The sequence below is a fragment of the Scyliorhinus torazame genome, chromosome 11 (genome assembly GCF_047496885.1).
Source record: "Scyliorhinus torazame isolate Kashiwa2021f chromosome 11, sScyTor2.1, whole genome shotgun sequence".
In the NCBI taxonomy this organism is placed as follows: Eukaryota; Metazoa; Chordata; class Chondrichthyes; order Carcharhiniformes; family Scyliorhinidae; genus Scyliorhinus; species Scyliorhinus torazame.
In genome coordinates, this window is record NC_092717.1 from 182,700,357 (window position 1) to 182,726,476 (window position 26,120).

A 26,120-nucleotide genomic window follows, 5' to 3' on the forward strand; every position below is an offset into this window, starting at 1 on the left:
GTTGAATATGGTAGCCATCACAAAGGAGAAAGTGCTAGAGAAACTAAGAGGTCTAAAAATTGATAAATCTCCGGGCCCAGATGGACTACATCCTAGAGTTCTAAAGGAGATAGCTGAAGAAATAGTGGAGGCGTTAGTTATGATCTTTCAAAAGTCACTGGAGTCCGGGAAAGTCCCAGAGGATTGGAAAATCGCTGTTGTAACCCCCTGTTCAAGAAGGGAACAAGGAAAAAGATGGAAAATTATAGGTCAATTAGCCTAACCTCGGTTGTTGGCAAGATTCTAGAATCCATTGTTAAGGATGAGATTTCTAAACTCTTGGACGTGCAGGGTCGGAGTAGGACAAGTCAGCATGGATTTAGTAAGGGGAGGTCGTGCCTGACAAACCTGTTAGAGTTCTTTGAAGAGATAACAAATAAGTTAGACCAAGGAGAGCCAATGGATGTTATCTATCTTGACTTCCAAAAGGCCTTTGATAAGGTGCCTCACGGGAGACTGCTGAGTAAAATAAGGGCCCATGGTATTCGAGGCAAGGTACTAACATGGATTGACGATTGGCTGTCAGGCAGAAGGCAGAGAGTTGGGATAAAAGGTTCTTTTTCGGAATGGCAACCGGTGACGAGTGGTGTCCCGCAGGGTTCAGTGTTGGGGCCACAGCGGTTCTCTTTATATATTAACGATCTAGATGACGGGACTGGGGGCATTCTGGCTAAGTTTGCCGATGATACAAAGATAGGTGGAGGGGCAGGTAGTATGGAGGAGGTGGGGAGGCTGCAGAAAGATTTAGACAGTTTAGGAGAGTGGTCCAAGAAATGGCCGATGAAATTCAACGTGGGCAAGTGCGAGGTCTTGCACTTTGGAAAAAAGAATAGAGGCATGGACTATTTTCTAAACGGTGACAAAATTCATAATGCTGAAGTGCAAAGGGACTTGGGAGTCCTAGTCCAGGATTCTCTAAAGGTAAACTTGCAGGTTGAGTCCGTAATTAAGAAAGGAAATGCAATGTTGTCATTCATCTCAAGAGGCTTGGAATATAAAAGCAGGGATGTGCTTCTGAAGCTTTATAAAGCATTAGTTAGGCCCCATTTAGAATACTGTGAGCAATTTTGGGCCCCACACCTCAGGAAGAACATCCTGGCACTGGAGTGGGTCCAGCGGAGATTCACACGGATGATCCCAGGAATGGTAGGCCTAACATACGATGAACGCCTGAGGATCTTGGGATTATATTCAGTGGAGTTTAGGATGTTGAGGGGAGATCGAATAGAAACTTACAAGATAATGAATGGCTTAGATAGGGTGGATGTAGGGAAGTTGTTTCCATTAGCAGGGGAGACTAGGACCCGGGGGCACCGCCTTAGAATAAAAGGGAGTCACTTTAGAACAGAGATGAGGAGAAATTTCTTCAGCCAGAGAGTGGTGGGTCTGTGGAATTCATTGCCACAGAGGGCGGTGGAGGCCGGGACGTTGAGTGTCTTTAAGACAGAAGTTGATAAATTCTTGATTTCTCGAGGAATTAAGGGCTATGGAGAGAGCGGGTAAATGGAGTTGAAATCAGCCATGATTGAATGGTGGAGTGGACTCGATGGGCCGAATGGCCTTACTTCCGCTCCTATGTCTTATGGTCTTAAAGTTTCAGACAAGCATATTTAATCAGGCATATTTTTGGAGCAGTGAGGGAGTGAAGTAACAGGACTTTGCTCAGAACCATCAGCAGATACAAAATTTGGGTTGGCCTTCATCCCTCTATTTGAGGAACCCAACCAGGTTTTCACTGCAGGGACTTTTGTTATAAATTTAGAGTACCCAATTATTCTTTTCCAATTAAGGGGCAACATAGCATGGCCAATCCACCTACTGTGTTGTGGGGGGTGGGGGGGGGGGGGGGCGGCGAGACACGTGAAGACACAGGGAGAATGTGCAAACTCCACATGGATAGTGACCCGGGGCCGGGATCGAACCTGGGTCCTCTGTGCCGTGAGGCAGCAGTGCTAACCACTACCCCACCGTGCCGTCCTTAACTGTAGGGATTTGACCACATCTCGAATGGAGTGGAGTAAAGAAATCTATTCTAAGCGGATAAGCAGGGCGGCACGGTAGCACAGTGGTTGGCACTGTTGCTCACAGCTCCAGGGTCGATTCCCAGCTTGGGTCACTATCTGTGCAGAGTCTGCATGTTCCTCCGGGTGCTCCGGTTTCTTCCCACAGTCGAAAGATGTGCAGGTTAGGTGGATTGGCCATTCTAAATTGCTCTTACCATCCAAAAAGGTTAGGTGGGGTTACTGGGTTAGGGGGAGAAAGGGTGGAGGTGTGGGTTTGAGTAGGGTGCTCTTTCCAAGAGCCAGAGCAGACTCGATGGGCCGAATGGCCTCCTTCTGCACTGTAAATTCGAGAATCACAGCAAATTGGTCATCCTAAACCTCCAGACTTTATTCTGCAGTGCACCAATAAGTAATCACAGGCCTGCATCATTTGAAGACTTCCCAAGTACAACTGAGAACGAAGTTCCTAGTGCATGCTACCTTTTGAAATGATCCTTTTATGGGAGTGCACTGCTCACGTACGAGTGGCAGAGGGGAGTTGAATAATAAACATTGATCTTTCCATTTTACCACTTCAGAGAAAACCGGTTGTCTGTTCTTGATAGTTGCAGCTCATCGGTAAATATACCTTTTTCTTGTAAAACAGGTCTGATTTCAGTAGGTCTGATTTCAGTAGGCTGGAAGACCGGGATCAGATCGCGCCATGCCTTAAATATTAAATGCACAGTGTGTTCAAATCCAGCATAAACTGATGTGATTAAAGTCTCCGAGGTCTGTAAATGAATTTCAATGGCTCAATCAGGCTGCAAGTGTTTCATGGGACTGAAGCACAAAATGAAGCTAATTCTTCACTCTAATTTTTAATATTTTCAAACTAGCTCATATCAAGTGTGGAGACACCACTGCGAAGGATGGGTAACAAATGCTGGCCTGAGGTGCCACGTTAAAAGTCACGACACTTATGGGACTAGCCCAGGTAGACAGGTTTCCTACCTCCGACAGCATTTGTGAACCATTTACCTAAATAGTTTGCATTTACTTTGTTTATAATATTCATCAAGTAAATTCTCAAACTGCCATGCTCAGGTTTGAACTCTCATTCTCTGGAATTACTCATCCAATCGCATAATCATTATCTTATTTTTTGACGGCCAATGTCCCATCGACAGTTCTCAATGAAAAGATAGGGGGCAGGTAATTGTCCCGGCTGGAGTGTCCACAAAATTATCCGCAGTAATTTGCTTTTATCCAGCGCATAATCAATATGCTTCCAGACCTATTACATTGATGAGATCAATTCAGGGAAGATACAACCCAATGAGTTTACCTTCTGTGATCTCAGATGCAGAATGATGAACTTGTCACAGAAGGCCACCTTCATTCTGTTTGGCCTACATGTCATTTTATTGATAAACAGAATAAAACAATTTTAGAAATGCAGCAAAAGAGTCAAATATCATCCTCTACCTCTTCAGCAACAGTCCTGATCGGAATGTGCTGCCGGTAATTAACAGGTTTTCTGCTATCGTCAACCTCGTAATCTTCTTCGTTCATCCACTCGTTGAACACATCGGTATCCAGGATCCACTTGGCATGCACCTGGGCAGGTCAACACAACATTAGAATGTTTTGCAATCGACTGATAAGAAAGTGGACAAATTTGGTTAAGGAGATAAGTTGCCCTTTCAATTGACAGCAAGGAAAGAGAGAGAGAAAGAGATCCGATGTGCAACCCAGCAAAAGACTAGTGCTGATTCTACATTACACAAGAGCTACTTTACAGTGCAAAGAAATTGGCCAAGTACACAAAGCTTATCACATACATTTATATAGATTACTGTTCCTCCATCGATCATGCCTTATTAAAAAAACATTTACAGTTGATCTTAACAATCTCTTCTTTTATGCAGTATTGTGTCAAGTCCCAGCAATTCTCGTTAATGCCAGTGTTCAACTTGGATCTCACAATTGTGAAAAGATTCCAAGCAGTTCCTCCTTTTCCCCCCGCTGAATTTGGCTGCAATCCATGCGTGATTCTCATGGTTTTCAGAGTGAGGTTTCCAACCAAAGATTTTGATCGAACCCCTGCTGCTTCAGGTGCCCAAATCCAGTGATACCAGACAGCTCTGGAGTCGCATCACCCAACAATTGCTCGTTTCAATCTCGGCTATCCATAACAGCAACAACCCGTCACCAATATCTCAAATGATTCATCAATTATCTATCCTCGATTGCCATTCAGCATTTAACATGACTGATCCTTTCTATTGGTTCTACCTCCAAGGGATTGCCATGGAAATTTTGCCTCCAAGATAAATGGTTATGGGTCCAAGATAAGCACACAATCAATGGGAATGACAGCAATGACTGACTGCCACACTGTATATAAAGTCCTGCCAACTCGCTGGAAATATTGAACAATACACGCCTGCCGGTTGAGTGGCAATGAAAAGATCCCCAAGCCACTGCTCAAAGAATAGTATTCCATGCCCAGGCCAAAAATTCTTCCTCTGTTATCACCAAAAACTAATTGATTAGGCTTTACTTTATTGTTGTTTATGGGATTACACAAATGCTGCTACACTTTCCTACTTGAAAACAATTCATTGTCAAGTGAACCACATCAGGGCCTTTGAAACTGTAAGAAAAGCATTGTAGAAAAAAATTTCATTATACAGCATTTCAATTACATTTGGAGGGCATCACATCCAACTAATTATTTATTAAAATCAGATCAGTGTACACTTTTAATGGTGTATCAATTATTGTTGCTGGCAGTACATTACTGTGGTTTTACACTGTTGCTTCTGGACATGGATCAATTGTCATTTCCTTAAAATTTTAGTAATTCTTCAATCATCACTTATTTTGCAGAGATACATTTAACTTACCTTCCATGGCCTTTCAGGGATTGGTGGCTCCTCAATTTCAGCTTCAATTTCACTGACAGGCATCCAAGTGTCATAACTAGGAAGCAAAAAACCCTTCAATATAATGAAGCTGATCTCTTTCTTTGTCAAACTCAAGCAAGTCAGTCCTTGATTGTCATTGTGTATAAACATTCACTGAATTAGCAAGTATATCCTTTCAAACACATTTTTAAAATCTGTTGCAGTCAAATGAAGAGGGGGCAAAAAGGGAACCATTTGACCCCTCCTCAACTGGTCATAAAATTTTTCTCTTGTTGGGCTGCTTATCTACTGGCCAAGAAGAAAGAAGTCCTGAACATGAAAAATTTCAGTCCCTTTTCCTCATTCTTCTCAGTTTATTGCAGGATACATTAGCCGGCACAGATACAATTGGCCAAGTAGCCTCTTTATGTGCTGTAAAACTCTTACCATTGATTGAAATCTGGAATTATTTTTCTACGTTCATTGCTAATTTAATTGATTTGCTTAAACTTTTTTCCTTCTTATCCAACAGCAGGTAACCTCTAGAATACCCTCATTAGCATGATAATCCCTTGGCTTTCATCTCCACATGGATCCAGCTTCTATCTTAATGATTCATGTCTCGATTTCAACTGCATTAAATTCTCATCTCGAATTTATACAGTTGACTGCCTCCACAATCTCCCTTCTTTCCCAACTCGGATAGTTAAGGAATCAACTTTTCGGCACCTTGCAGACATCAGATGCAAGTCAGATTATCACAGAAAATACAGTGCTGAAGAGGCCCTTTGGCCCACTGAGTCGACACCGACATGTGAAAAACATCTGACCTACCTGCCTAAACCCATTTGCCAGCACTTAGCCGATCGTCTTGAACATTATGACGTGCCAAGTGCTCATCCAGGGATGTGAGGCAACCCCGCTTCTACCACCACCCCCAAGCAGTGCATTCCAGACTGTCACCACCCTCTGGGTAACAAGGTTTTTCCTTGCATGCCCTCATAAACCTCCTGACCCTCACCTTTGTGGTAACCTAGCAAGGCCTTGATTTTGGCCCGATTAAAATTGTGGATTTTAAATTAAAGAATTTGTCTGATTAAATTGGATATCCTAAATTAAAGAATTGGACATTTTAAATCATACTGCAGTCAAACCTCAGGGAGGCCGTTGGAATTCAGACTTGACCAAAGTCAAATACGCAACTGCCAGAATAAGTTTGGACCTGCCCTGTCAATCACCCATTAAGGAGATCATTGCACCCTATTGATGTGCACAGTTCTATTGTCAGTAGTCCAGATCGAATCAGACTTTCCGTCACCCAGAGTTTCTACTGTTACCTGATATGCGAACAGGTTATGTGCAGCCCACACCACCAGAGATGGGACACCTGGGGCAGGCTCAGGTGGCCTGTCAAACGGTTATCAAATGGACCATTGGCTGCTGAGAGCCCCTCCCGAGGAATTATTGACAGAAAGCCAGGGAAAATGGCAACGGGCGTGGAGGGAGGGGGATAAAAACAGACACTCCAGACCCCTTGAAAGCAAAGACTCGGTGTACAAGGTGACCTTGACTAGATCGGAGAAGTGAAGACCAGACCAAACCTCGACTGGACCAGAAGGAAGGAAGCAAGGAAGAGACTGCCAGCGAGAACCACCTCCGTGAAGACAGGCCAGAGGAATTCCAGCAATCAGATCCGTAGCTGACCAAGCCACCTTTACGGCAGGTATACACTGATCTTGGGGAACTCTAGTATTTTGTGGGTGATAGTGTGTTAATAAATATTGTTGAATTTTGAACTTGTGTTTGTGGTTTGTTTCCTCGTTAATAAAGACAGGTAAAACCTTTAAGTAAACTGGTCAAAAATACTGGAGTTTTTACAGGTACAACACCTTGAACTATGTCCCCTCATGACTGACCCTTCAACTAAGGGGAACAAGTGTTTTGTATCCACCCTCATGCCCCTCAATCTTGGACACCTTGATCAGGTCGCCCCTCAATCTTCACTGCTCCAGCGTAAACAACCCAAGCCTATCCAACCCCTCTACATAATGTAAATGTTCCATCCCAATGAATGGCCGCTGCACTCCCTCCAGTCACATCCTTCCGACGATGTGGCGACCACCAAAGTTGTATACAACTCCAACATGACCTGCCTGCTTTTGTAATCTATGCCTCGATTGATATAGTGCCCCTTATGCCTTTTTTACCACCATATTAACCTGTCCTTCATAGAATCCCTACAGTGCAGGAGGCCATTCGGCCCATCAAGTATGCACCGATCCTTCGAAAGAGCACCTCACCTGGGTCCACTCTCCCACCCTATCCCCATAAACCTACCAAAACTTTGGACATGTAGGGGCAATTTATCATAGCCAATCCACCTGACCTGCGCATCTTTGGACTAACCACTATGCCGCAGTGCTGTGCTTCCACTTTCACCGCCACGGTCCCTTTGTTCCTAAAACTTTACGAGTGTCATGCCATTCATTGAATATTTCCTTGTCAAATTATTTCTTCCAAAGTGTATTACCTCACCTTTTTCAGGGTTAAATTCCATCTGCCACTTATCTGCCCATTTGACCATCCTGTCTATATCTTCCTGTAACCCAAGACACTTAACCTCACTGTCAACCACACGGCCATTCTTTGTGTCATCTGCACAGATTACTTTCTGCAGTTATGCCCTCCAGAGCCAGACACCATTTATTATTGATCAAGTACAGAGAAATAAGATGGGAAATAGTTTAACAAAATTACTTGGAAGCAGAATAAGAGTTTTAAAAATTAAAGATATTTTGAGTGAAAATTAAAGGTATCCAGGGAAAGAGCAGAATTTAGATTTGTTTATTGTCATGTGTACACAAAGCTGCTCAAACTGCATGGCTGTGAAGTGCTGAACAACCTTCTTCTAAGCTGTAAAATTCGATGTTCATTTACTTGCCAGCATTTTATTTTAATTCAGAGTACCCAATTCATTTTTTCCAAATAAGGGTCAATTTAGCGTGGCCAATCCACCTACCCTGCACATCTTTGGGTTGTGGGGGCGAAACTCACGCAAACACAGGGAGTATATGCAAACACCACACAGACAATGATCCAGAGCCAGGATCGAACCTGGGACCTCGGCTCCATGAGGCAGCAGTGCTAACCACTGTACTGCCCTCTTACTTGCCAGCTTTAACAGCCGACTGACAAATACCTGTCTGGGAACATTCCCCAATGAACCAGAACTTGCTTTTCTCGCTTCATAACAGGTCTCAACCACTCTTCTGCAACAGAAAATAAATTAAGAAGCGTTACAGAAACAGGAATAGACACAGATTGAAAGATTACAGCAAATTTATATTTTCAAACCAAGCGTGTGAAAATTCTTCATTTCCGTGAGAAAATGCAGACAGAAAATACAGACATACAAATGCTAAATAGGTACAGTACAGATCTGCAACGTTTGATTGACATTGATAGGAATTTTGATACCATACAACCTTGCTTACCTTCATCCAGAGAGCTGGGAATAGGATAAATTATGTGGGAGCCTTTTGATTTGTCTTCTGTAATTGTTCCCTGCATGAGAAAAAGCAGAGATAATCAGCAGTGCAAAAATCTTGCATGATGTTCATTATTTATGTGCCTCTTCCAAAATTAGCAATATACTGCAAACACAGAAAATAGGATCAGGAGTACACTATTAGGCCCTCTAAGCCTGCTTCAATATCATGGCCGATTATCCGACTCAATAACCTGTTCCCTGCCCCCCCTCAGGTGGTGATTGACAGGGTTATAGGTGGGTAAGAAGGAGAGTTGGGGCAGCCATGATCTTTTCAAATAGCAGAGCAGGCTCAAAGGGCCAACTGGCCTACTCTTTTCCTAAATTTCTATGCGCATAGTATGTTACTTTCTGAAGTGGTGAAAATCAAGTTTTGGTAAAGTACCTAATGATCTTAAGTAATAATCTTTATTGTCACTGTCACAAATAGGCTTACATTAATACTGCAATGAAGTTACGGTGAAAAGCCCCAATCGCCACATTCCAGCACCTATTCGGGTACACAGGGACAATTCAGAATGTTCAAATTACCAACAGTACGTCTTTCGGGACTTGTGGGAGGAAACCGAAGCACCCGGAGGAAACCCATGCAGAGCGTGCAGACTCCACACAGACGGTGACCCATGCCACAAATCGAATCTGGGACCCTGGCGCTGTGAAGCAACAGTGCTAACCACTGTGCTACTGTGCCACCCACTGGATTGGTTTCCATGTGCACAGGTACAAAAAGTAAACAAAAAGGCAAATTGAATATTAGCCTTCATCGCAAGAAGAACATAAGAACATAAGAACTAGGAGCAGGAGTAGGCCATCTGGCCCCTCGAGCCTGCTCCACCATTCAATGAGATCATGGCTGATCTTTTGTGGACTCAGCTCCACTTTCCGGCCCGAACACCATAACCCTTAATCCCTTTATTCTTCAAAAAACTATCTATCTTTATCTTAAAAACATTTAATGAAGGAGCCTCTACTGCTTCACTGGGCAAGGAATTCCATAGATTCACAACCCTTTGGGTGAAGAACAAAGAACAAAGAAGTGTACAGCACAGGAACAGGCCCTTCGGCCCTCCAAGCCCGTGCCGACCATACTGCCCGACTAAACTACAATCTTCTACACTTCCTGGGTCCGTATCCTTCTATTCCCATCCTATTCATATATTTGTCAAGATGCCCCTTAAATGTCCCTATCGTCCCTGCCTCCACTACCTCCTCCGGTAGTGAGTTCCAGGCACCCACTACCCTCTGCTTAAAAATCTTGCCTCGTACATCTACTCTAAACTTTGCCCCTCTCACCTTAAACCTATGCCCCCTAGTAATTGACCCCTCTACCCTGGGGAAAAGCCTCTGACTATCCACTCTGTCTATGCCCCTCATAATTTTGTATACCTCTATCAGGTCGCCAAAACTCAGGTTCCTCCTAAACTCAGTCCTAAATCTACTTCCCCTTATTTTGAGGCTATGCCCCCTAGTTCTGCTTTCACCCACCAGTGGAAACAACCTGCCCGCATCTATCCTATCTATTCCCTTCATAATCTTATATGTTTCTATAAGATCCCCCCTCATCCTTCTAAATTCCAACGAGTACAGTCCCAGTCTACTCAACCTCTCCTCGTAATCCAACCCCTTCAGCTCTGGGATTAACCTAGTGAATCTCCTCTGCACACCATCCAGTGCCAGTACGTCCTTTCTCAAGTAAGGAGACCAAAACTGAACACAATACTCCAGGTGTGGCCTCACTAACACCTTATACAATTGCAGCATAACCTCCCTAGTTTTAAACTCCATCCCTCTAGCAATGAAGGACAAAATTCCATTTGCCTTCTTAATCACCTGTTGCACCTGAAAACCAACTTTCTGCGACTCATGCACTAGCACACCCAGATCTCTCTGCACAGCAGCATGTTTTAATTTTTTATCATTTAAATAATAATCCCTTTTGCCGTTATTCTTACCAAAATGGATAACCTCACATTTGTCAACATTGTATTCCATCTGCCAGACCCTAGCCCATTCACTTAGCCTGTCCAAATCCCTCTGCAGACTTCCAGTATCCTCTGCACTTTTTGCTTTACCACTTATCTTAGTGTCGTCTGCAAACTTGGACACATTGCCCTTGGTCCCCAACTCCGAATCATCTATGTAAATTGTGAACAGTTGTGGGCCCAACACTGATCCCTGAGGGACACCACTAGCTACTGATTGCCAACCAGAGAAACACCCATTTATCCCCACTCTTTGCTTTCTATTAATTAACCAATCCTCTATCCATGCTCCTACTTTCCCCTTAATGCCATGCATCTTTATCTTATGCAACAACCTTTTGTGTGGCACTTTGTCAAAGGCTTTCTGGAAATCCAGATATACTACATCCATTGGCTCCCCGTTATCTACCGCACTGTTAATGTCCTCAAAAAATTCCACTAAATTAGTTAGGCACGACCTGCCCTTTATGAACCCATGCTGCGTCTGTCCAATGGGACAATTTCCATCCAGATGCCTCACTATTTCTTCCTTGATGATAGATTCCAGCATCTTCCCTACTACCGAAGTTAAGCTCACTGGCCTATAATTACCCACTTTCTGCCTACCTCCTTTTTTAAACAGTGGTGTCACGTTTGCTAATTTCCAATCCGCCGGGACCACCCCAGAGTCTAGTGAATTTTGGTAAATTATCACTAGTGCATTTGCAATTTCCCTAGCCATCTCTTTTAGCACTCTGGGATGCATTCCATCAGGGCCAGGAGACTTGGTCTACCTTTAGCCCCATTAGCTTGCCCATCACTACCTCCTTGGTGATATCAATCCTCTCAAGGTCCTCACCTGTCATAGCCTCATTTCCATCAGTCACTGGCATGTTATTTGTGTCTTCCACTGATAAGACCGACCCAAAAAACCTGTTCAATTCCTCAGCCATTTCCTCATCTCCCATTATTAAATCTCCCTTCTCATCCTCTAAAGGACCAATATTTACCTTAGCCACTCTTTTTTGTTTTATGTATTTGTAGAAACTTTTACTATCTGTTTTTATATTCTGAGCAAGTTTACTCTCATAATCTATCTTACTCTTCTTTATAGCTTTTTTAGTAGCTTTCTGTTGCCCCCTAAAGATTTCCCAGTCCTCTAGTCTCCCACTGATCTTTGTATGTTTTTTCCTTCAATTTGATACTCTCCCTTATTTCCTTAGATATCCACGGTCGATTTTCCCTCTTTTTACCGTCCTTCCTTTTTGTTGGTATAAACCTTTGCTGGGCACTGTGAAAAATCACTTGGAAGGTTCTCCACTGTTCCTCAACTGTTTCACCATAAAGTCTTTGCTCCCAGTCTACCTTAGCTAGGTCTTCTCTCATCCCATTGTAATCTCCTTTGTTTAAGCACAAAACACTAGTGCTTGATTTTACCTTCTCACCCTCCATCTGTATTTTAAATTCCACCATATAGTGATCGCTCCTTCCGAGAGGATCCCTAACTATGAGATCCTGAATCAATCCTGTCTCATTACACAGGACCAGATCTAGGACCGCTTGTTGCCTCGTCGGTTCCATTACATACTGTTCGAGGAAACTATCGCGGATACATTCTATAAACACCTCCTCAAGGCTGCCTTGACCGACCTGGTTAAACCAATCAACATGTAGATTAAAATCCCCCATGATAACTGCTGTACCATTTCTACATGCATCTGTTATTTCTTTGTTTATTGCCTGCCCCACCATAATGTTACTATTTGGTGGCCTATAGATTACTCCTATAGTGGGAGATAGTGGGAGAAACTAATGTTGCACTTGTCTGTGTAAGAGTCTCGATCAGACCTCAGCTGGAGTACCGAATGCAGATATCGGGACCAATGCTCAGGGAACATGTACTGTCTTTGTAAAGGCCACAGTGCAATTTCACCAGAATGCTGGAGTCCAAAAAAGGTTCAATTATAACTTGCAGTATCCATCTAGGTACACAAGACAAAGACATGCAGCCAATGGGGTAGTGTTTGGTGCATTTGTGCAATTAATGGTAGATTTTTGTTGAGCCAAGGACCCGGTCCGATCTCCTAAATAATTGCAACAGTTTACATTTCTGGGAGTTGTAAATCACTATTTCTGCCTGCAAGAGGGCTAAGATTTGCAGTTCCCTGGATCTTTTCACAGCCAAATTGTGTGCATTGGCACACAATGTAACGTCGTTTTTACTGCAATTGCCAACCACAGCACCATCTGCAGGCATAACAGAAACTGCACAGAATACTCGGTTAACTAACAATCTTACTATACAAATAGCTATGTTACTGGCAGATGTAATGTGGCACAATGGTGCTCCCAAATAGAAATCCATTTAAAAAGACTGGCATTTACATGGCTCTTGCAATTCTGAAAGTCTCAAAAGGTACTTTACACATGCCATTTTACACACAGCATGCTTCCACAAACAGCAATGTGAAAATGACCAGATTATCTGTTTTGAGTTATAGGAACATAGAACCTGGTACAGTAGGAGACTTTCTGGCTCTTTTGAGCCGGTTCTGCTACTAAGATCATGGCTAATCTGATTCTGGCTTCAACTCCATTTTCCTGTGTGCGACCCACTGTTTTCTCACTGATCAAAAGTCCAACTCAGCCTTGAATAAATACAACGACCCTGCCTCCACTGCTTTCCGAGTAAGAAAATTACACAGACCAACTTCCCAGAGATATAAAATTTCGCCTCCTCTCCATCTTAAAAGAGAGACCTCTTATTTTTAAACTATGTCCCATAATTCTAGCCTCCTCCAAGGGAAAACATCCCTATCAAATCCTCTCTGAATCTTGTTTCAATAATATCATCTCTCATTCTCCTAAACTCCAATGGGTAAAGGCCCTACCTGTTCAACTTTTCTTCACAAGACAAGTCTTTCATCCCAGACAGGAGTCGAGTGAGCCTTCTCAGGTCAGTTTCTGACGTAATGATATCCAGTTTCAAAAAAAGGAGGCCAGAATGGTACACAGTACTACGGATGTGGTCCACCAAGGCCCTGTACAGCTGCGGTAAAACATGGCTACTTTTATATTCCATTCCTCTTGTCAATATTCAATTTGACTTCCGAATCATTTGCTATACCTGCATACTTTTGTGGCTCACATATCAAAACACCCAGATCGCCCCAAGATTTCATTTTGTAATCTCACTCCATTTAAATGGTATACAGCTCGTCTATTCTGGATTCCCAAAATAGACAACTTAACATTTTCCTACATTATACTCCATCTGCCAAAGTTTTCCCACTCACTGAACCTATCTATATGCCTTGGTATACTCTTTACCTTCGCCTGACAACTTTCTTGCCTCTCTATCTTGACATCATCAACAAATTTAGCTACCATCCATTTGGTCCAGACATCCAAGTCATGGATGTTGATTGCAAAAAAATTGATGCCCAGCATCGATCCCTGTGACAGTTGCCAACCTGAAAAAGACACATTTATCCCAACTCTAGCTTCTTGTTCGTTCACCAATTCTTCAACCATGTTACTCCCCATACCTCGAGCTCTTATTTTGTACACTAACCTTTGATGTGACACCTTAAAAATACCGTTTGGAAATCCAAGTACACCAGATGTGGAATTCATTACCACAGGAAGTAGTTGATGGTAAAACACGGAATATATTCAAGAAGCGGTTTGATACAGCACTTGGGGAGAATGGGATCAAAGGCTCTGGAGAGAAAGCAGGATTCGGCTATTGAGTTGGATGATCAGCCATGATCGTGATAAATGGCAGAGCAGGCTCGAAGGGCCAAAAGGCCTCCTCCTGCTCTGATATTCTATGCATGTATCTATATCCATCTAGAGGTTCCACTTTATTTGACTTGCTGTTACTTCTTCAAAGAAATCCAATACATTAGTTGAACATGATTTCTTTTCCCAAAACCATGTTGACTCTGCCCAACTTTATCATTTTTTAAATACCCTGCTGTACCCCATAAGAGAGGTGAGGCTAACTGGCCTATAGTTTGCTGTTTTCAGACTATTTTCTCTCCTGAATAATAGTTACATTTGCTATTTTCCCACCTGCTGGGACCCTTCCAGAATCTAGGGAATTTGTAAAGATATAATAAAGTTATGCTCCTTTCATTTCCTCAAAAGAGCGAGAAGGGAGCTGGAAGTTTACATAGAGTGCAGCTGATTGGGAGCAGAGTCGGAGGGCGGAGTTCCAGGGCAAGAGGGGATGGAGGCTCGGCCAGTTGCATGCTCCTCCTGTAGGATGTGGAGCATGAGGGATAACACTAGTGTCCCTGCTGACTACACCTGCGGGAAATGCACCCACCCCAGCTCCTCAGAGATAGTGTTAGGGAGCTGGGTGCCCCTTCAAAATAAGCAGACCGTTTTGGATGTTGTGGGGGGATAGAGAGAGGGGGGGGGGGGGAGGAAAGAGAGGGGGGGGGGGAGAGAGAGGGGGGGGAGAGAGAGGGGGGGGGAGAGAGAGGGGGGGGAGAGAGAGGGGAGGGGAGAGAGAGGGGGGGGTGAGAGAGAGGGGGGAGAGAGAGAGGGGGGAGAGAGAGAGGGGGGAGAGAGAGAGGGGGGGAGAGAGAGAGAGGGGGGGGAGAGAGAGAGGGGGGGAGAGAGAGAGGGGGGGAGAGAGAGAGGGGGGGAGAGAGAGAGGGGGGGAGAGAGAGAGGGGGGAGAGAGAGAGGGGGGGAGAGAGAGGGGGGGAGAGAGAGGGGGGGAGAGAGAGGGGGAGAGAGAGGGGGAGAGAGAGGGGGAGAGAGAGGGGGAGAGAGAGGGGGAGAGAGAGGGGGAGAGAGAGGGGGAGAGAGAGGGGGAGAGAGAGGGGGAGAGAGAGGGGGAGAGAGAGGGGGAGAGAGAGGGGGAGAGAGAGGGGGAGAGAGAGGGGGAGAGAGAGGGGGAGAGAGAGGGGGAGAGAGAGGGGGAGAGAGAGGGGGAGAGAGAGGGGGAGAGAGAGGGGGAGAGAGAGGGGGAGAGAGAGGGGGAGAGAGAGGGGGAGAGAGAGGGGGAGAGAGAGGGGGAGAGAGAGGGGGAGAGAGAGGGGGAGAGAGAGGGGGAGAGAGAGGGGGAAAGAGAGGGGGAAAGAGAGGGGGAAAGTGAGGGGGAAAGACGGGGAGGAGAGAGAGGGAGGAGAGAGAGACCCTGTGGTTCAGAAGGGAAGGGGGTAGGAGACGCATTGATTAGGGGAATGGATAGGAGATTCTGTGGTCACGATCAAGATTCCCGGAAGGTATGTTGCCTCCCGGGTGCCAGGGATGTCTCGGATCAAGTCTACTGGATTCTTAAGTGGGAGGGGGAGCAACCAGAAGTAATGGTGCACATAGGCACCAACGACATAGCTAAGGAAAGGGCTGAGGATCTAAAAAGTGATTTTAAGGAGTTAGGTTGGAAGCTAAAGAGCAGGACAAGCAGAGTAGTGATCTCAGGATTGTTACCGGTGCCACGTGCAAGTGAGGCAAGGAATAGAGAGCGAGTGCAGCTGAACACGTGGCTACAGGGCTGTGCAGAAGGGAAGGCTTCAGATATGTGGATCATTAGGATATCTTCTGGAGAAGGTGGACCTGCACATGAAGGACAGATTGCACCTAAACTGGAGGGGCACCAGCATCCTGGGTGGGAGGTTTGCTAGAGCTCTTCGGGAGGGTATCCAGAGCTATGGATCAGAGGATAGGGTAGCTGTTGAACAGGCAGAAATAGTATGCAGCAAGTCTGTGAGGAAGGATAGGCAGTTGATAGGGCAAAGTTGCACTCAGTGGAATGGGTTAAAGGGTGTCTGTTTCAATGCAAGGAGTGTCAGGAATAAGGGAGATGAACTTAGAGCATGGATCAGTACTTGGAACTACGATGTTGTGGCCATTACGGAGACATGGATTTCACAGGGGCAAGAATGGTTGTCAGATGTTCTGGGGTTTAGATGTTTTCAGGAGAATAGGGAGAGAGGTAAAAGAGGAGGGGGAGTGGCACTGCTAATGAGGGAGTGCACCACAGCTGCAGAAAAGGAGGTAGTTGAGGAGGGTTTGGCGACTGAGTCATTACGGGTGGAAGTCAGAAACAAGAAAGGAGCAGTCACTTTGAGAATTTTCTATAGACCCCCCCAATAGCAGCAGAGAGATAGAGGAACAGATTGGGCGGCAGATCTTGGAAAAGTGCAGAAGTAACAGAGTTGTAGTCATGGGTGACTTCAACTTCCCTAATATTGACTGGAACCTCCTTATTGTAAATGGTTTGGAGGGAGCAGAATGTCAAGTGTGCAGGAAGGATTCCTGACTCAATATGTAGATAGGCAGACTAAGCAGGAGGCCGTAATGGACTTGGTGCTCAGCAACAAACCAGGCCAGGTGTCAGATGTCTCGGTGGGAGAGCATTTCAATGACGGTGACCACAACTCCTTGACCTTTACCATAGTCATGGAGAGGGATAGGAACACACAGTATGGGAAGGTATTTATTGGAGATGGGGAAATTACACTGCTATTAGGCAGGAGCAGAAAGTGAGAACAATTGTTCTTGGGGAAATGCACAACGGTAATGTGGGGATTGTTTAAGGAGCACTTGCTGCGAGTGCTGAATTGTTTTGTCCCACTGAGACGAGGTAAGATGAAGGAGCCTTGGATGACAAGAGAAGAGGAGCTTCTAGTCAAGAGGAAGGAGGAAGCTTACGTAAGGTTGAGGAAGTAAGGATCTGACTCGGCTCTAGAGGGTTACAAGGTAGCCAGGAAGGAACTCAAAAATGGACTGAAGAGAGTGAGAATGGGGTATGAAAAAGCCCTGGCAGGAAGGATTCTCACTCAGATGAGAAATCAGAGGATGATCAGAGTGAGAGTAGGGCCGATCAGGGATAGTGGAGGGAACTTGTGCCTAGAGTCGAAGGAGATGGGGGAGGCCCTAAATGAATACTTTGCTTCAGTATTCACTAGAGAGAGGGACCTTGTTGCCCATGAGAACAGTGTGAATTAGGTTAATAGACTCGAACAGGTTGATATTAAGAAGGAGGATGTGCTAGAAATTTTGAAAAGCATCAGGGTAGATAAGTCCCCTGGGCCTGACGGAATATACCCAAGGCTACTACGGGAAGCGAGGGAGGAGATTGTTGCGCCGTTGGCGATGATCTTTGCGTCCTCCCTCTCCAGTGGGATAGTACCGGATGATTGGAGGGAGGCGAATGTTGTTCCCTGTTCAAGAAAGGGAATAGGGAAATCCCTGGGAATTAGAGACCCATCAGTCTTACACCTGTGGTGAGCAAAATATCGGATTTATGATTATTTACAAAAACATAGTTTGATTAAAGATAGTCAGCATGGCTTTGTGAGGGGCAGGTCATGCCTTACAAGCCTCATTGAATTCTTTGAGGATGTGACGAGACACATTGATGAAGGTCGGGCAGTGGATGTGGTGTATATGGATTTCAGTAAGGCATTTGATAAGGTTCCCCATGGTAGGTTCATTCAGAAAGTTAGGAGGCATGGGATACAGGGAAATTTGGCTGTCTGGATACAGAATTGGCTGGCCAAAAGAAGACAGCGAGTGGTAGTGGATGGAAAGTATTCTGCCTGGAGGTCGGTGACCAGTGGTGTCCCGCAAGGATCTGTTCTGGGACCTCTGCTCTTTGTGCTTTTTATAAATGACTCAGATGAGGAAGTGGAAGGGTGGGTTAGTAAGTTTGCCGATGACACAGAGGTTGGGGGAGTTGTAGATAGTGTTGCGGGTTAGTGCAGGTTACAACAGGACATTGACAAGATGCAGAGCTGGGCTGAGAAATGGCAGATGGAGTTCAACCTTGATAAATGTGAAGTGATTCACTTTGGAAGGTCGAATTTGAATGCTGAATACAGGGTTAAAGGCAGGATTCTTGGAAGTGTGGAGGAACAGAGGGATCTTGGGGTCCACGTACATGGATCCCTCAAAGTTGCCACCCAGGTTAATAGGGTTGTTAAGAAGCCGTATGGTGCTTTGGCTTTCATTAACGGGGGATTGAGTTAAAGAGCCGCAAGGTTTTGCTGCAGCTTTATAAAACTCTTGTTAGACCACACTTGGAATATCGTGTCCAGTTCTGGTCGCCTCATTATAGGAAGAATGTGGATGCTTTGGAGAGGGGATTGAGGAAATTTACCAGGATGCTGCCTGGACTGGAGGGCATGTCTTATGAAGAAAGGTTGAGGGAGCTAGGGCTTTTCTCACTTGAGCGAAGAAGGCAGAGAGGTGACTTGATAGAGGTGTACAAGGTGATGAGAGGCATGGATAGAGTGGATAGTCAGAGACTTTTCCCGAGGGTGGAAATGGCTGTCACGAGGGGACATAAATTTAAGGTGATTTGAGGAAGGTATAGGAGAGATGTCAGAGGTAGGTTCTTTACACAGAGAGTGGTGGGTGTGTGGAACGCACTGCCAGCAGAGGTAGTGGAGTCAGAGTCATTAGGGACATTTAAGCGACTCTTAGGCGTACATGGACATCAGTAAATTGAAGGGGTGTCAGTTAGGTTGATCTTAGATTAGGATAAATGGTCGGCACAACATCGTGGGCTGAAGGGCCTGTACTGTGCTGTACTGTTCTACGTTCTATAACCAATGCCTCTAAGATCTTGGGATGCAAGCCATCAGGTCCTGGGGGATTGTCAGCCTCTCCATCTACTAGTTTTCCCAGCACCTTCACCCTGATGATGGTGACTAAATAACTTTTTCCAACACCTCCACCATTTCCTTATTTTTAATCAATTTCCCAGATCACTCTCTAGAGGAGAAGCACTAGCTTTAGTCACTGATTTCACTATTTAATTGACAAATACATTTTTTTAAAATATAAATTTAGAGCACCAAATTCTTTTTTTCCCCAATTAAGGGGCAATTTAGTATGGCCAATTCACATCCCAGCACATATTTTTGGATTGTGGGTGTGAGACCCCCACAGACACAGGAGAAAGTGCAAAGTCCACATGGACAGTGACCCGGGGCCAGGATTGAACCCAGACCCTCAACGTCCTGAAGCAGCAGTGTTAACTACTGCGCCACCGTGCTGTCCTACGACAGATAAATATTGGCCAGGAAATCAGACAACTGCCCTGCTCTTCTACAAAATAGTGTAATGGGATTTTTACATTAAATAAGGGGGCTGATATCGATTTCCCTGTTGATAAAAATAAGATAAGAATCTGACGGAGTGCAGGTCGTATAGGCCCATATCACTTCTGAATGTGGATGCAAAAGTATTGGCGAATGTATTGGCCGGTCGGCTGGAGCAGTGCCTCCCGAATGTGACAGGTGAAGATCAGACGGGGTTCGTGAGAGGGAGGCAGCTCTTTTCAAACGTTAGAAGGGTATTGAACATTGTTATGGCACCGACGGAGGGGAAAGAAACAGAGGTGGTTGTGACATTGGACGCTGAGACGGCGTTTGACCGGGTAGAATGGGGGTACTTGATGGCAGTTCTGGAGCGGTTTGGGATTGGACCAAGATTTGTGAATTGGGTAAAGCTACTATACAAGGAGTCGAGGGCGAGTGCCCGCACAAACAACATCAGCTCGAAATACTTTTCTCTCCACCAGGGGACTAGGCAGGGGTGTCCTATGTCCCCCTTGCTGTTTGCACTCGAGATTGCGCCGTTGGCAATCGCATTAAGAAGTTTGGGGGGTATGGAAAGGAATAGTGCGGGGGTGGGAACAGAGCATAGGGCGTCCTTATATGCCGATGACTTGCTATTATACGTGTCGGAACCGAGTGTGTCGATAGGGGGAATATTGGAGCTGCTTCGAGTGTTTGGGTCTTTCTTTCTGGAGATAGATGGGTAACTGTAAGAGGGACGGGGAAAAAACAGTCAGTGCAGGGATCCCCTGCGGTCGTTCCCCTGAGAAACAAGTATACCGCTTTGGATACTTGTGGGGGGGACGACTTACCAGGGGTAAGCCATGGGGTACAGACCTCTGGCACAGAGTCTGTCCCTGTTGCTCAGAAGGGAAGGGGGGAGAGGAGCAGAGCATTAGTAATTGGGGACTCTAGTCAGGGGCACAGATAGGAGATTTTGTGGGAGCGTGAGAGACTCACGTTTGGTATGTTGCCTCCCAGGTGCAAGGGTACGTGATGTCTCGGATCGTGTTTTCCGGGTCCTTAAGGGGGAGGGGGAGCAGCCCCAAGTCGTGGTCCACATTGGCACTAACGACATAGGTAGGAAAGGGGATAAGGATGTCAGGCAGGCTTTCAGGGAGCTAGGATGGAAGCTCAGAACTAGAACAAACAGAGTTGTTATCTCTGGGTTGTTGCCCGTGCCACGTGATAGTGAGATGAGGAATAGGGAGAGAGAGCAATTAAACACGTGGCTACAGGGATGGTGCAGGCGGGAGGGATTCAGATTTCTGGATAACTGGGGCGCTTTCTGGGGAAGGTGGGACCTCTACAGACAGGATGGTCTACATCTGAACCTGCGGGGCACAAATATCCTGGGGGGGAGATTTGTTAGTGCTCTTTGGGGGGGTTTAAACTAATGCAGCAGGGGCATGGGAACCTGGATTGTAGTTTTAGGGTAAGGGAGAATGAGAGTATAGAGGTCAGGAGCTCAGATTTGACGTCTGAGGAGGGGGCCAGTGTTCAGGTAGGTGGTTTGAAGTGTGTCTACTTCAATGCCAGGAGTATACGAAATAAGGTAGGGGAACTGGCAGCATGGGTTGGTACCTGGGACTTCGATGTTGTGGCCATTTCGGAGACGTGGATAGAGCAGGGACAGGAATGGATGTTGCAGGTTCCGGGGTTTAGGTGTTTTAGTAAGCTCAGGGAAGGAGGCAAAAGAGGGGGAGGTGTGGCGCTGCTAGTCAAGAGCAGTATTACGGTGGCGGAGAGGATGCTAGATGGGGACTCATCTTCCGAGGTAGTATGGGCTGAGGTTAGAAACAGGAAAGGAGAGGTCACCCTGTTGGGAGTTTTCTATAGGCCTCCAAATAGTTCTAGGGATGTAGAGGAAAGGATGGCGAAGATGATCCTGGATATGAGCGAAAGTAACAGGGTAGTTATTATGGGAGACTTTAACTTTCCAAATATTGACTGGAAAAGATATAGTTCGAGTACATTAGATGGGTCGTTTTTTGTTCAGTGTGTGCAGGAGGGTTTCCTGACACAGTTTGTTGACAGGCCAACAAGAGGTGAGGCCACATTGGATTTGGTTTTGGGTAATGAACCAGGCCAGGTGTTGGATTTGGAGGTAGGTGAGCACTTTGGGGACAGTGACCACAATTCGGTGACGTTTACGTTAAGGATGGAAAGGGATAAGTATACACCGCAGGGCAAGAGTTATAGCTGGGGGAAGGGAAATTATGATGCCATTAGACGTGACTTGGGGGGGATAAGGTGGAGAAGTAGGCTGCAAGTTTTGGACACACTGGATAAGTGGAGCTTGTTCAAGGATCAGCTATTGCGTGTTCTTGATAAGTATGTACCGGTCAGGCAGGGAGGAAGGTGCCGAGCGAGGGAACCGTGGTTTACCAAAGAAGTGGAATCTCTTGTTAAGAGGAAGAAGGAGGCCTATGTGAAGATGAGGTGTGAAGTTTCAGTTGGGGCGATGGATAGTTACAAGGTAGCGAGGAAGGATCTAAAGAGAGAGCTAAGACGAGCAAGGAGGGGACATGAGAAGTATTTGGCAGGAAGGATCAAGGAAAACCCAAAAGCTTTCTATAGGTATGTCAGGAATAAGCGAATGACTAGGGACAGAGTAGGACCAGTCAAGGACAGGGATGGGAAGTTGTGTGTAGAGTCTGAAGAGATAGGCGAGATACTAAATGAATATTTTTCGTCAGTATTCACTCAGGAAAAAGATAATGTTGTGGAGGAGAATGCTGAGCTCCAGGTAAATAGATTAGATGGCATTGAGGTAAGTAGGGAAGAGGTGTTGGCAATTCTGGACAGGCTGAAAATAGATAAGTCCCCGGGGCCTGATGGGATTTATCCTAGGATTCTCTGGGAGGCCAGGGAAGAGATTGCTGGACCATTGGCTTTGATTTTTATGTCATCATTGGATACAGGAATAGTGCCAGAGGACTGGAGGATAGCAAATGTGGTCCCTTTGTTCAAAAAGGGGAGCAGAGACAACCCCGGCAACTATAGACCGGTGAGCCTCACGTCTGTAGTGGGTAAAGTCTTGGAGGGCATTATAAGAGACAAGATTTATAATCATCTAGATAGGAATAATATGATCAGGGATAGTCAGCATGGCTTTGTGAAGGGTAGGTCATGCCTCACAAACCTTATCGAGTTCTTTGAGAAGGTGACTGAACAGGTAGACGAGGGTAGAGCAGTTGATGTGGTGTATATGGATTTCAGCAAAGCGTTTGATAAGGTTCCCCACGGTAGGCTATTGCAGAAAATACGGAGGCTGGGGATTGAGGGTGATTTAGAGATGTGGATCAGAAATTGGCTAGCTGAAAGAAGACAGAGGGTGGTGGTTGATGGGAAATGTTCAGAATGGAGTTCTGTCACAAGTGGAGTACCACAAGGATCTGTTCTGGGGCCGTTGCTGTTTGTCATTTTTATCAATGACCTAGAGGAAGGCGCAGAAGGGTGGGTGAGTAAATTTGCAGACGATACTAAAGTCGGTGGTGTTGTCGATAGTGAGGAAGGAAGTAGCAGGTTACAGAGGGATATAGATAAGCTGCAGAGCTGGGCTGAGAGGTGGCAAATGGAGTTTAATGTAGAGAAGTGTGAGGTGATTCACTTTGGAAGGAAAAACAGGAATGTGGAATATGTGGCTAATGGAAAAGTTCTTGAAAGTGTGGATGAGCAGAGGGATCTAGGTGTCCATGTACATAGATCCCTGAAAGTTGCCACCCAGGTTGATAGGGTGGTGAAGAAGGCCTATGGAGTGTTGGCCTTTATTGGTAGAGGGATTGAGTTCCGGAGTCAGGAGGTCATGTTGCAGCTGTACAGAACTCTGGTACGGCCGCATTTGGAGTATTGCGTACAGTTCTGGTCACCGCATTATAGGAAGGACGTGGAGGCTTTGGAACGGGTGCAGAGGAGATTTACCAGGATGTTGCCTGGTATGGAGGGAAAATCTTATGAGGAAAGGCTGATGGACTTGAGGTTGTTTTCGTTAGAGAGAAGAAGGTTAAGAGGAGACTTAATAGAGGCATACAAAATGATCAGAGGGTTAGATAGGGTGGACAGTGAGAGCCTTCTCCCGCGGATGGAAATGGCTAGCACGAGGGGACATAGCCTTAAACTGAGGGGTAATAGATATAGGACAGAGGTCAGGGGTAGGTTCTTTACGCAAAGAGTAGTGAGGCCGTGGAATGCCCTACCTGCTGCAGTAGTGAACTCGCCAACATTAAGGGCATTTAAAAGTTTATTGGATAAACATATGGATGATAATGGTATAGTGTAGGTTAGATGGCTTTTGTTTCGGTGCAACATCGTGGGCCGAAGGGCCTGTACTGCGCTGTATTGTTCTATGTTCTATGTTCTATGTTCTTGGGGTACAAACTAAATCTAGACAAGAGTGAGTATTTTGTGGTGTCTCGGCCAGGGGTGAGGGCAGGGGTGGGGGGGCTGCCATTCCGTAGGGCAGGGACTCACTTTAGGTACCTGGGGGTACAGGTTGCCCGGGTGTGGGGGCGGGGGGCTCCACAGGTACAACATTTCTAGTTTGGTGGGGAGAGTGAAAGCTGATCTGGCAAGGTGGGATGGTCTCCCTCTGTCACTGGCGGGTCAGGTACAGGCAGTTAAAATGAACATGTTGCCGCGATGTGTTTATTTTTCAATGCCTGCTGATTTACCTGCCAAAGGCATTTTTCAGAGAGATTGAGGGACGGATTACTTCATTTATATGGGGAGGGAAGGTGGCCTGAGTTAGAAAGGCACTGCTACAGAGGGGAAGGCAGGCAGGGGGTTTGGGTCTTCCGAACCTGATGTATTACTACTGGGCGGCGAATGTGGAGAAGGTGCGGAGCTGGGTCAGAGGGGTTGATTCCCAGTCGGTCAGAATGGAGGAGAGTTTGTGCAGGGGGTCGGGATTGAAGGCACTAACAACAGCGCCACTCCCGATGGCCCCGGGGAAATACTCGGAGTCCGGTAATAATAGCTTCATTGAGAATTTGGAGGCAGTTTCGCCAACACTTTGGGTTGGGGGCAGGGTCACGGGAAATGCCGATTCAGGGGAACGACAGATTTGAGCCAGGGAAGTGGGATGGAAATTTTCGGAAATGGGAGGAGAAGGGGATTAAGACACTAAAAGATTTGTTTCTGAGGGATCGGTTTGCAGGATTGAAGGAGCTGGTAGCGAAGTATGGGCTGGAGCAGGGGGAAATGTTTAGATACATGCAGGTTCAGGATTTTGCCAGAAAGGAAATACAGGGCTTCCCGGTGGATCCGGCCTCCACATTGCTGGAGGAGGGGATGACGACAGGGGGACCGGAAAAGTGGGTAGTGTCGGCGGTTTACAAAGCTATTTTGGAAGAGGAGAAGGCACCACTGGAAGGGATCAAAGCAAAGTGGGAGGAAGAGTTGGGAGAGGATATGGAGGAGGGGTTCTAGTGTGAGGTGCTCCGGAGAGTGAACGCCTCCACCTCATGCGCGAGGTTGGGGCTGATACAGCTGAAGGTGGTATACAGAGCACACCTCACGAGGGCGAGGATGAGCTGATTCTTTTAAGGAGTAGAAGCTGTGTGTGAACGTTGCAGGGGGGGGGGCGCTAATCACGTTCACATGTTTTGGTCCTGTCCAAAGCTAGAGGATTACCAGAAGGAGGTTTTTAGCGTAATTTCTACAGTGGTGCATGTGAAACTGGACCCGGGCCCCCGGGAGGCCATATTCGGGGTATCGACCCAGCCAGGGTTGGAAATGGGTGCGGAGGCAGATGTTGCAGCCTTCGTCTCCTTGATCGCCCAAAGACGGATCCTGATAGGTTGGAGAGCAACCTCTCCACCCTGTGCCCTGGCATGGCGGGGGGGACCTGTTCGAATTCTTGACTCTTGAGAAGGTTAAGTTTGAACTGAGGGGGACTTCCGGTTGCGGTGATGCCTTGCTAGCCGCACGTTTCGGCAGCTCCAGCTCCGACGGACCTTTGGGCTCTTTTAAGAGCCCCAACGGGAAATTTTTGGGAGACGCAACCCGCTGTGGGGTGAGTGAGAAGGGAGTCCCCCCCCCCCCCCCCAACGAAGGAAGAAAATACCGGCGGCGGCGGCTGCAGCACGAGGAATCGTCGACCAAAGAGACAGAAAGGGAGAAGCACAAGATGGCGGCGGAGAAAGCTCAGGCGACATGGGGGCCCGAGCAGGACAAATTTTTGAGACGGTGTGTGGAGCTACTTTAGAGGGAGGTGCTGACCCAGATGCTGCAGGCAATTGAGGGGCTCAAGGAGACACAAAAGACCCAGGAGACAGAGCTCCGCGTGGTGGAGCAGAAGGTGACGGATAATGAGGACGAGATCCTGGGCCTGGCGGTCAAAACACAGACGCACGAGGCACTTCATAAACAGTGTACTGAAAGGATCGAGGCCCTAGAAAACGGAGCGCGAAGGAAGAACCTTCGGATACTGGGTCTCCCTGAGGGTGTGGAAGGAGCGGACTGTGGAGCTTATGCAAGTACAATGCTGAGCTTACTGATGGGTGCTGAGGCCCCTGCGGGCCCCTTGGAGGTGGAGTGGGCACATCGGATCCCGGCGACAAGACCAAAAGCGGAAGAACCAACCAAGTCGAT

At 46.3% G+C, this 26,120-nt stretch overlaps 1 protein-coding gene across 3 annotated transcripts in view; it reads right to left on the bottom strand.

The window, feature by feature from the left end:
• Positions 1-26,120, bottom strand: part of smarcc1a (SWI/SNF related BAF chromatin remodeling complex subunit C1a) — a 288,801-nt gene that overhangs the window by 196,194 nt on the left and 66,487 nt on the right. For all 3 annotated transcript variants that reach the window (XM_072468117.1, XM_072468118.1, XM_072468116.1), the window contains exons 6-9: positions 8,428-8,497; positions 8,133-8,202; positions 4,934-5,009; positions 3,510-3,641 (exon numbers count right to left, since the gene is read on the bottom strand). In XM_072468117.1, the coding sequence (XP_072324218.1) occupies positions 3,510-3,641; positions 4,934-5,009; positions 8,133-8,202; positions 8,428-8,497 (348 nt within the window). The remainder of the gene's footprint in view (positions 1-3,509; positions 3,642-4,933; positions 5,010-8,132; positions 8,203-8,427; positions 8,498-26,120) is intronic.